General features: G+C 50.8%; 1 protein-coding gene across 1 annotated transcript in view; it reads left to right on the plus strand.

The window, feature by feature from the left end:
• Nucleotides 1-4,969, plus strand: part of WLS (Wnt ligand secretion mediator) — a 36,777-nt gene extending 31,808 nt beyond the window's left edge. The window contains exons 11-12 of the mRNA XM_037404329.1: nt 919-1,072; nt 1,604-4,969. Coding sequence (XP_037260226.1) covers nt 919-1,072; nt 1,604-1,713 — 264 coding nt within the window. The 3' untranslated portion in view covers nt 1,714-4,969. The remainder of the gene's footprint in view (nt 1-918; nt 1,073-1,603) is intronic.
• Nucleotides 4,970-11,926: the final 6,957 nt, after the last annotated feature.

Consider the following 11,926-nt stretch of genomic DNA (forward strand, 5'->3'; position numbering starts at 1 on the left):
CTTCAGGAGAGCCATGGGTACAGCCTCACAAGTCCAGTGTTGCAGAACTACAGGAGCAGTTTCTCCCTCACTGCACCACTTAGGCTTCAGGGGTACGTGGTGGGTCCCAATGCAAAATACAGTACCAGATGATTTTACTTTTAAAAACACCTCTGTTGGACTGAAGCAACAGTTTGAGCAATGCCACTTGGCGATCCGGCTCATTGCTGAGCATCGATGACCATCACTGCGTACGGGCAGAAGGTAAATCATCTTGTCCAGTGACTCTTTTTAAGCTAACAGTTTCAGTCTTTCCCCTTACGTCTTTTTCATTAACAGAGAGCCAACATTGCAGTGTGAACAGTCTGTATCTTCAAGTAGTATTCACGTTGATGATATTTTCGTAAAACTTGACAAATCTCTGCATGTCTAAGGCTGATGCTGTCAGCCTAGGCCCCTCGCGTAAGACAGAAGCAGCCCGGCAGTATTCAGCACATTAGCTCTTCGCATTATTCATGATGGTTTTCCTTCTATAAAAGGTCTATTTATAGAAGTCTAATGTTTTCAGATGTAACTAGTTGTCTCCTAGGTACTGCCCTTTATGTGGCAGTCTTTGCTGAGCGCATCGCTTACAGCAGGAATATATTGCAGAACGTGAGAGATTTTGTCACGTTTAAGACTGATAAATCAAAGTTAAAGAAATCCTGATGCGATCATTTCCTAAGGGCCATTTTTTCCCTGCAGATTGAGGCTGAAGAGGAGAATCCTAGCCTGACTTCTGCGTCACTTAGTCTGTTACACTCCATTTACTCGATCCTGTTGAGTTGACACTGTTCTTATTGATTTACTCAGAGTTAGTGCTTAAGGGTGTCACTTCTGTATTGTTACAGAATTTGATCTTACTGACCAGCCCATTTGTGGCTGCTTTCTCCTGGGCAGGTGACCGAAGGCCACTGGAAGTGGGGAGACATAACTATACAAGTGAACAGCGCCTTCTTCACTGGCATTTACGGGATGTGGAACCTCTATGTCTTTGCCCTGATGTTCCTATATGCACCATCACACAAGAATTACGGTGAAGACCAGTCAAATGGTAAGTGCCTCTAAGTGATCCGAAGGCTCGATATAAAGTGGGTGATACTTCTGTGCATTGGGTTTTGTTGTTGTTGGCCAAAGTGCACATTCAGCACCTTGCAGTGTTATGCAAATGATGATTTGGTTTTCCTAGCAGACATTTTAGTTAATGACTAGGTTAGACAGGTTTGATTGTTCAGCCAAGGCCGTCTAAAACCTAAACGGTTTCTGTACTTTTAGCATTGCCTAGTTGTAATTGCATAGCTCAAATGGAGGGGCGACGAGAGGAGAAAATAGAAATCTGGGCGAGTGGAGAGCGGCAATGCTGTCGGATTCATTTATCAGCAGCCTTCAGTAGCACAGAAATCATCCTTTGGCGATATGCTTGTATTTAAATAACTGTGTAAATAAAAGCATTTACAGAAATGTTGCGTAGGTCATAGCTCAGGTTGCTCCTGAAAGCCTGGGGGGACTAAATCAGATCTTTTGCTTTCTGATTGTCAAATATTTTATTGTGAGACCAGGCTAATGAAATAACTTTGTTTCTCAGGTGACCTGGGAGTAAACAGTGGGGAAGAGCTTCAGCTCACCACCACCATCACCCATGTGGACGGGCCCACAGAGGTTTATAAGCTGGCTCGCAAGGAGGCTCAGGAGTAACGCCGAGGTGGCCTCAGCTGGGACCCAGAGCAGGGTGGGGAGCAGAGGACAACCCAGTGTCCTTGGCAGGAGACCTCTCTGACTTAATTTGCTTCTCGAGCACCCCGTACCTAGTGTATTTTCACAGAGCAGTGACTCCAAGCAGAACGTTTGTAAACTCTTTAATATGGTGTAGTTATTTCTGGGGGGAGGGATATGTATATTGTGTTACACTCAAGCATGTAAAAACCGACTAGAAAAGCATTAAGGTTGCAAAGTCGTGCGTTCAGATGTTAGGAAGGGGCAGAGCTGACACTGGGCGGTTTTTATTTGTCTGTTGTGTGCCTGTGCGTAAAGGTGGTGCAGGGAGCTCAGTCGGGGAGCATGTATTTGCTACTCCAAGTTTTCTTCATGTGTGCTTTACATAAGGTGTTGGTTGTGGAGAGGAACTAAAGTCTCATTGTAAAAACATTTAATTCCACCATCTAGAATTGTATTGAACCTTGTCTGGCGTCTTTAGTACGGCTCTGCAGCAAGCCTCTGTCATCACTGAAGTGAAGCACAGCTGGGGAAGGGAGTAGATGGTTTGTAATGGGTGAGATTTTAGTAGAAGCAGCAATGTGCTTTCTCAGTAGGTTTTACGGTTGTTTGTTCGTGTAGGGGAATGTAAAAACTGGATGCCTGAGCTGAGCGGCAGGAGAAAGGAGCGCTCCTGTCCCGGGTTCCCATAGGTACTGGTCCCACAGCCAGCTCCTGCCTATTCTCAGCCCCTTTGGCTTCCATGGCTTTTGTTGTCTTCCTCCATCTCACCTTTTTGTTACAGCTCATTCATTTTTATGCTGCTTAGGTGCCATGGGGAGAAGAGAAAGGCCGTGGGAGGGACGGTGCGTTCTCAGCTCCCGTGCCTGTGAGCTGGGCAGTCCCACTCCTCCTTGCACTGCTGGGGTGGAGCACGCTTGGCAGAGCTAGATTCAACCAGGGATTATCGGACTTGAAAAAAAAATCTATTTGTCATGCACTAATGTTGATGTTTGCTTTTCGGAGCAAAAGCAGACGATGAGGTTGCTCACCCCCGTGCTGTGCTTGGGCAGGTCTGGCTGTGAGATGGTTGGCAGTGCAAGGGGAATGGGAACTGACCCGGGGCAGAGGCTTAAACTGGACCATGCTGGGGACCACTTAAGAGACATGTTGAATGGCACGTATGGGAGGAAGCATGGCCAGAAAGGTCTGTGCTGCTCAGGGCACACCTTCCAGGGCCTGGAGGATTCAGAGGGCCTCCTTAGCTGGCATTAGTAAACATCTGTGTTAACTGCTAGTAACAGTAACTCAGCCTCCCAGTTTTGTCCCTAAAAGCTAAGAATCTGCTACCGCTGTCTGTTGCTGAAGGGTCAGAGATTAGGGGAAGCTTCCAAAGCCGCTGGACAGGCAGTCGTAGCAGGTACTGGTAGAAGCACACTGGCCTGGAAGAAGGGACATGTTGTCCTCAGATTCTTACAACTTCTGAAATTACACATCAATTTTGAGGGTATTGAGGCTGCAAAATGGAAGTATAATAGGGAAATACCAGGCATGAGATCACCGATGAAACCTTAACCCATCTCTAGCCAGTGTGTGCGTTCCGACATGCAGTGAAAGCCCATTGCATGCTGGCTTCACTGTCACATTCACGTGTGTTTGTGGGTTCGGGGCTCTGGGCAGGAGCTGAGGCCATGCTGCTGTGGCTCCAGTTTGTACCGGGAGGTGCTGGTCCATCACGATCCCCACCCCAGCAAACGGCTCGCACTCGGTGATGCTGCGGCTGCCCAGCGTGCCCCAGCCTGCAGACCCCCACCGCTCTTTGCACGCCGCCGCTCAGTTCAGCTCTAACCATCATCTCTGTCGCCATTTCAGGCAGGTTAGTAACAAAACACAGCACCAGCTCTCCTGGCCTCTTGCTTTCCTTTTCCCCTTTCTTGAGGTGAGTCAACACCTCAGCTGGGGTGAGGTGTTCAGATAATTCTTCCTCATTTTCCCAGTCCACTAGGGAATGGGGCCAGAAGGCTAGCGACTGCCCCTCAGCTGCGTGTGGGGCCAGCTGGGCCCCCCATCTCCTCGCCAGCCTTTCCCCAGAGGATTTCTCACAGGGTCTGCTGGCTGCACCAGGCATCGCGCCAGGAGGTGCTGGGCTGTTACAATCCCAGTAAGAACAGCACTCTGTGGAGTAGAGTGTAAAATACCATTTACTGGAGCTCAACACGATGAAGGAGAAGAGGGTAGTGCAGATAACCTTGCATCCTTTTGGTTGCTGGGAGCCCCAAGTTGTGCACCATCAGATGGGTCTCCGGGGTGTGGTGTGGCAGGCAGACCCCATCTGCAGAAGGGCTGCTCACTTTTTGTTAAATGGAGCTACTACAGGATTTTCTTAAAAGAAAGCAATTCTGTTCCTTGTTCTGTTCGCCCTCACAGGGATCCCCAGCTGCCCCTGGCAGCATCTCAGCCAGGATGCAGGGCCAGAGCCGAGGAGCACTGAATGCGTCACTGCGTGTGGAGTCCCTTGTGTGCTGCTGTGCCTGAGCATGTAAAGTCACCGTAGCACAGAAAATGTCCTAAACAGTACTTAAGGAGGTAGCTTTGGGTCATTTTGGATACTTGAACTGAAACACTAACCATTTTTTATAAGTTTGGGGTTGACAGTGCCCCTGTACTGAAAAGAAATGTGGTTTAAAAGAAGAGAAAAAGGAGGGCACACTTACTGTATGTGGAATAAGTGCTGGGACCGCACCTTCAACGCAGATGGCGAAGGAAAATAAGTGTTGGTAGGTCCGAGCAGTGTTCCTACTTGCAGTGGTTGTTCAGTTACAAAGTGAATTACATTAACGCACATCATCATAACTCTGGCATGCTCCTGGCTGAGTGCTCGACTTTGCAACTTTAACATCCTTTTTATGTTGAGTTCTTACGTGATATTTATGTTGTTTCGATAGATGTGTCCATGGTTTCTTTTACAGCTTACTATAACATTGCATTTTGTAAAGACTCCCTATAAATGGGGAGTTGCAGCTTTAAAACCAAATTTTGTGTCAAACACTAACAATTTGTTTATGGGGCGCGTGTATGTGTGTGTGTTTTTTTTATTTCTTATTTCCTAACCCCTACTCATATGTCTCGGAAATAGTCCCTGGGTCTTATTAAAATATATCCTTTTTTTGTTTAGGTTGAGTTCAGTTTTTACAGACTGCTTTAAGCAACCTGGAAAACGCGTAGTTTTGTTAATTTAAATAAAACATACAATATTGTGGATTTGTCGTCGGCCTGGTTCACTGATGGAGACTGCCTTCTGCTGTGATCTGGTTTGCTTTTATTTGGTCTTTCACTGCAGGCAGTTGCAAGTCACACAACTTGTTGCTGAGAAAAATGGTTGACTCACTTGGACAATTTTTTCCTGCTTCTCTCTCCAAATGCTTTGTGGTGCGGAGACATGGTGCTTCAATGCTGGTGGCTTTTGTGACTTTTAAAACCTTTGCTTTTGGACTAATTGTTAGCAGGGTGTCTCTGCCTAGTCTCTGGAGCATTGATTGCAGCTTCCTTCACCCAAAGAATGGGGTGCTGAGTCCCCTGTTCCCACCCGCCCCAGGCAGCTGGTCTCTTCCCATGGCAAAACACAACCGCTGGGTTTTCCTTCAGGCTCTGTCCTGTGGACCTGCCCGTTCCTGCCTGCCAGCCCCGGAGCTGTCACAGCTTTGCTGTGAACCTTGCCTGTTGGCTGTTACCCCACTGCGATGGCAATTTGGACATCCTCCATCTGCTGCCGTAAGTGAAGTCGGTGTGTCCTGCTCTCGGAGCCTGCTCTCCCCTGTGTTGGCTGCCTAAAATCCAGGGGGAGAAAAAAGGTTTCCCAAGACTTGCACTTAGAGTAATGGAGAACCTGATGACAACAGGTGAAGTTCCCATTGCAAAATGGGATGCTTTGATGAAAGGGCGCACAAGAGGGGAACAGGGCTGCAGAGTTTTAGGCAGAGCCAGTGGCTCCATCTCTGCTGCTGCCTGTGTTGGCTACAGCTTCTCCACCACAGCGAGGAGCTAGGGCTGCTCAAAGACAAGCGAGAGGCTGTACAGCAGTTTCAGGATCTAATGAATTTCAAAAGAGCAAATTCATGAATTTTAAATAACTGTAAACCCACCGCCACCTTCCCACACGCTTCTCTCCCCAGGTTTCTTTGCGAGGCTCTTTGTCGGCAGCTGCCCTGGCAGACCTTTGCTGCCCTCTGCTGCCAGCAGAACAGGGCTTTCAGCCAATTAAAAAAAAAAATTAATAAATCCCTCGCTTCTAAAAATGGGAAATTTACTTGTGTAGGTTGTTATTACCTGGAAGGTGCTGCTCAGGACACAGTCTGTCCCAGGAGCTTTGTGCTTCTGTGCCACCAGGCAGGGACACAGCGAGAACTGGAGAGGAACGGGAGAAAAATACTGGAGAGTTTCTTTAAAAGGCTGTCGGGTGTTGCTGTGCGCAGCCAAGCCTTGTGCAGGGAAATGGGTTACAACAGACTTTTGTGGGTGAGCTGGGGACCACAATTTTTGAGGTCGGCAAATGGGTTTTGGTTGGAACAGTTTGGTTTTCCTTACTAGAGTGCCTTCTGTGTGTTCTTGGAAGTCTGGGACCAGAGGCTCCGCCTGCTCTCAAGCTGGTTTGTGACTGAAGAGCAATGCAAGGAGCTGCAGCGGATGCCGGCGCAGCTCGTCTGCCGTCCCTTTGCTCCCAGGCGCGCCGGTGCAAGGTGAGGTGGCAGCGGGCAGCGCTGGGCTGGGCCACCCGCGAACAGGAACCTCAGCGTGGGGCGGCAGCGCTGCCGGAGCCCCCTTTGCTCCTTCCCCCCGGGGGGGCCCGTGGCCAGCAAAGGAGCCGCAAGTCTGTGCTGTGATACCTGCCACAATGTTCTGGGACGCACTGGGGGAACTGGGCTTGTGACCCTGATGCCTGTCCCCTTTCATGAAGGGGAACATTGGATCTAGGAAAGGCTCAGGGAAGGGCAAGAAAAACAACTGAAGGTCACACAGCTGTCTCTCCCCGCACACCTGCTGGCCGCCAGCTCCAGCACAGCTTGAGGGATGGATCTGGCCTGTGTTTCCCAGCTTAGAAAGGGAAGAAGCAACAGGTGACTAGGTGAGTTTGAGTGTCCCAGCAGCAATCTGAGGCTGTCACCTGGTCTGATGGTGCTGTCAGCCCTGGCTGGGGACAGGGAGGTGCTGTCCTTTCCTCCTTGTCCTTTTTAAACCCACTCCCAGCAGTCCCCAGGCAATTAGTGTCTTGTGGGACACAGAAACCCGTCCCCTCTCCCAGCGCAAATCCTGTAGCCCAAGGCTATTGTGTGGGATCTCGTTATGATGAAAATAAAGGATTAGCTGTACTGCTGGGGAAAGAATTGCAGGAGACTGAACTGTAGGAGATGGGGTGTGCAGAGCTGGGGACTGCTGCTCACGTCTGCTCTGGTCCATGTTACAAATGACTGTTGCTCCTGCTCTCAAAGATGAGACAAAGTCAGTGCGTTTTTGTTGGGGTAAAACAAACAATAAGCAGCAGCAGATTTATTTTTAGAAGGATTTTGCTCTGTGGCTGGCACACAGACACGTCATGGGTCTGCTTTCCTGCTTAGCACCTGACACTACACTGTACAAGAGCCGATGGCTCTTTTGAGTTTTTTCCTTGTCAGAGGCTATTATAGGAAATCAGTACAAACTTCAGGCTTTAGATCTAGAGCTCTAAATAAAAAATGAGATCTCATCATGGCTATAATCACTGGCACCTTCTGCCTTTCCCTCTCTGACACCTAAGGAGGTAAGTCCAGAGCTGGTGCTGCACAGGGCAAGCCTTCCCGGAGCAGGGGCAGAGGCTCAGCCACCTCCAGCTGCCCACACTGCTCCAGCGGCGCCCGCTCTGCTTCCCCCCAACCCCAGCTGCGACAGCATCTGCTCCAGGGCCCTCCATTTGCTGCCATTACCCCAGCACATGTTGCTGAGGCATTTCCATGAATTCCCCTCTCGGGTGCTGCCGGAGGAGCTTGCCTCGCTGCCGTTAATTTTGATTACTGGGCTGAGATAAGCTAATGCAATTAGTCCCTTCCACAGCGTCCAGCCCTCTTCCAGGAGCCCCTCTGAAGATCGTTGGTGGGTGACTGCTCCCCAGACCTCCTCTGCAGCTGCCACCCAGGCAGGCGTTGCTCCCCACTCCGCCACCGGTGCTGGTGCTCCCCGCTCGCTCGCAGGCAGGCTGCAGGTCAGGTGTTTGTTTCTGACTCAGGTGAGTGGACATGCAATGGCTCCATGCAGTGAATTCCTTGCCGAGATGGTTTAAATATTGTCCTGTCCTTTGGCTGTTTCATTATCTCGAGTCAAGGAATGTTTATATCCGTTATAATAGCAGGCATTTGGGTTTCTTCTATTTTTTCCATCCTTGTTTTGTTGTGCTTAAAGCCCTTGAGAGTTTTCAGAGGAAAGGCACTCTTCCAGGTACAGTCAAGGCTTGCTCATGAGATGGATGTTCTGTCTCAAAAATAGATAAGCGGCTCTGGAACATTTTCTAATAAATATTTTACAGGCTGAACTACACTCCCAAGTATCAGCATTACTGGGAAACATCCTTTCTGATAAGCAATATGCACCAGTGACACACATCCTCTGGTTTAATAATAATTTATGTAATTCCAGAGAAAAACTCTATTCCTGCCTTCAGCTGCTGTCTCGTACCCCTGCACAGGAATCGGTGACACTCAAAGCAGTATGAGGAGCATGGCTATACTGGCCGTGATTATCAAGCTCTGCATCCCACAAGAAAAGGAAAGCCTCGGTGGGCTCCAGAGGCGGGCCTGGGTTAACAGCTGGACTTGATGATCTTAAAGGTCTTTTCCAACCTAAATGATTCTACAATAAAAGCAGTGGAAATGGAGCACAGTGAAGACAAAGCAGGACAGGTGCCTGTTGCTGAGCCTTGGGGTGCTGTGCTCCCTGCTGGACCCCAGGTCAGCCCCCAGCAAGACCCTGAGGGCCTTTTGGAGCTGTTAGTGCTGGGCCATGCCCCAGTGGTACCCAAAAGTTGGACATTTTAACTTCAGGAGGTCAGAACTGGAGTTCACAGCACTTCCTCTTTAGTGGTACAGGAAGTAAAAGACATGGGTTTCTAATCTGGAGTTGCCCCAACCGCCCGTGGTCTGGCACGATTCCAGCCTGGCTGCTGCTGTGGTCTGGGCAAGGACGGGCTGCATGGGAGGCCACATGGAGCTGAGGGCTGTCAAACTCTAAATGAAGCCTGTTTCTGGGGTGCCCTGTCTGTGCTCGGGAACAGGCACCCCTCACTCACCCTCCCTGCTGGGAGCAAGTGCAAGGGAGACCGTGGCGGGGGCTGTACATGCGAGCCTGCAGCAAGGCCACCCCTCCATCCCAAAAGCAGTGACCTGCATGATTGCAGCTGTGTAGCTCCAGGATGAAGGTCAAAGCAGACCCTGCAGTCTCCTCTCCAAAGGAATCCGATGGAATCCCGACCTGCTTGCTCAGCAATGGGAAAGGGGGATTTGCTACCCTCAACATGGATAGAAAAGCTGCGAGAAGCACTGCCTGGGCTTGGTGACGCAGGAAGGTACGTCCTTGTGCGATGCCCAAGTGACTGTATAACAGTAATTATATCTGGCAAAGTCACTACAGAAAAAGGATCTGATTATCTTCACCTTCTGCGGGTCCCTACTGCTCTCCTGCACCAGCTCACAGCTCCGGGAATTCCCTGGGCAGTTTTCCAGGGCAGAAGGAGGAGGAGGCAAAGCAGCACAAGGTGTCTCGCCCCTGATTCCTCTGTGCTCTGCTTCCCGGAGGGGCTCTTGCAAACAGCTGATTTCCATTTAAAATTTCCTTTTAGAATTTCTCCTTGTTGTCAGCTGTTGTCTGCTCCATCCCAAGCAAATCCTGGCCAACAGGGGCATTCAGCTAGTGTCTCGTGGCCATGTCCCTCCTGCGCTGGTCTGTCCCACCCAAGACAGAGGTACTGCACAGGACATGTCTCTCCCCTTTCCACTCTTTCTCCCAGGATGCAGGAGACCTTCCCACGCTTTTGCCTCTGCTAAGTTGACTCACGGCTCCTTTCCTACTGTTCTTACTGCAGGAAAGACGCAAATCCTTCCCCGAACACAGAAGCCTGTTGGTTTTTCATGTTGCCTTACTTGCCAAACAAATACTTCTTTGAAAGAGCTGCCCTGTGGCTCGTGCTGGTCTGGCTCAGCTCTGTACCCAGCTAGGTACAGCCCTTGGCTGCACAACATGGGCAACACTCAGCTGCCCAGCTGGGCTCTGTGGCTGAGAGGGACCTGCCAAAAAGAGCAAGACCCCAGCCTGAACCACCTAATTGGGTTCAGATGGACAGTGGCTGAGGGATGGTAATCCACCCAAAACCTCGGAAGACTTGGAAAATATCTGAAAATGGGGTGTCTGCCTTTGAGCAAATGTGGCTAGCTGAGATAGCGAATCAGCTACTAATCACTGGTTAGCATTTCATTGTGGCTAATAAATACCTCATAAACACCAGAAATTATGTTTTTATAAATCAGCTGTGGAAGTCCCCATTAATCAGAATCGTTTAGGTTGGAAAAGATCCTTAAGATCATCAAGTCTAACCGTTAACCCAGGCCTGACAAGGCCACCGCTAACCCATGTCCCTAAGCACCACAGCCAGAAGCTTCCACACTCATCCCAGCCTGCAAGCAGCAGCATCGCCCTTCTGTGACTGGGATGTAATTATGGCTTTTGAAACCATGGGTTATTAAGCACTGCATGTTGGGATAAGCAATAATTTCTTCGCAAGTTTCACCTGTGACAGTCACCGCTGGTCTACACAGGAGGAGCAGGGGACTGGAGCAGGCAAACTTGCTGTCCCAGATATGCCACCAAAGAGCCAGGCAGAAATATGTGTACTTGGGGTGCACAGGAGGCAGGGCAGGTGGTCTGCAAGAGAAGCTGGGGAGAACTACATCCCTGTAGAGTTTCAGAAGTGTTTTAGAGCTGTTATTCCCCAAACCAGGCCCTGCAGCCCACAGAATCAGGGGAAACATTTAAGGCACCATCTTTAACCATGTTTTCACTTATACCATCTGTGCGAGGGACAGAGCTCTGGACTGTCCCGTCCTGAGGTCAGCAGCACAGGGAGGCCCTCAGGCAGCTGTACCAGCTGCTCTGGCTGCAGTTTGTATTGCTGCAGTTTAATAACAATAAAAAAAGTAAAGCTTTGCAAAAGGGTTTCTTAAACACCCCTGTCTTGGCCAGCACAAGAGTTACCGAAGACAGATCCTGAAGACACCCCTTGGCCAAGGGTAATACTCAGTTTTGAAGCCTCCCCGTTGGAGCTGAGCTCTTCACATGGACATTTGTCCCCCTTGCTCTCTTCCTGCTTAATCTTGTGGCCTCGGAGCACCACAAATGCCTTTTGTCACATGTTAAAATTGGAGTATTCCTCAGCTCCCAGCCCAAGCATGCTGCTGGGGACCCCCTCTGCCCCCGGCAGCTCTGCTCCACGCCGGCTGCCTCAGGGCCACCTTTTTCGTTTACAGACTTCCAGGGGGAAAGCTCTGGTCCAAGCCCAAGGTCAGTCTCAGAAAAAGAACACCCCATTCTGGAGAAAATAAGAGATTTTTCATCCAAGCAATGCAACACCCCCTTCCCGGCCACAGTTGGACACAGGGACGATTTTAATTGTCACGGTGGGAGATGCTGCTGTTTGTACAATCTGGCTGTCTTCAGGGAATCAGGGCTGAACAAACTGCATCCATCAACCCCAGCGTGAACCCTCTGCTCCACAGCTGGCGTCCTCCGGCCTCGGCGCTCTGCAGCCAGCAGCCAGGGCTGAGCGGACCCCCCCAGCACGCCCAGCAAAGGCAACCAGCCCCTGTGGCGGCCGCCATGGCCAGCTGGCCAAGATGGCCGTCTGAGGGCCGGGAATGGCCCCTGGGGGGGAGGCCGGAGCGGCCCCGCTCTGGGTGAAGACGGGCAGCTCTGGAGAAGCAGGCTGGGGGTCTGCCCGCGGCCTGGCCCCTGGCTGGCGCCCGCCTGGGCATGGCTGCCCTCAGCCCGGCGAGTGCCCCTCCTGCGCTCCCGCCATGGGGGCCGGCAGCCATTTTGGAGCGTGAGGGAGGGCAGCGCCTCGGCGGGGGCTACAGCCGGGATAGGGACGGCGGGGCCGGGGAAGGAGCTGCGCTCGGCCGCTCCCGCCGCTGGGCCATGAGGC

This window comes from Falco rusticolus, chromosome 11, assembly GCF_015220075.1.
Source record: "Falco rusticolus isolate bFalRus1 chromosome 11, bFalRus1.pri, whole genome shotgun sequence".
NCBI classification, from domain to species: Eukaryota; Metazoa; Chordata; class Aves; order Falconiformes; family Falconidae; genus Falco; species Falco rusticolus.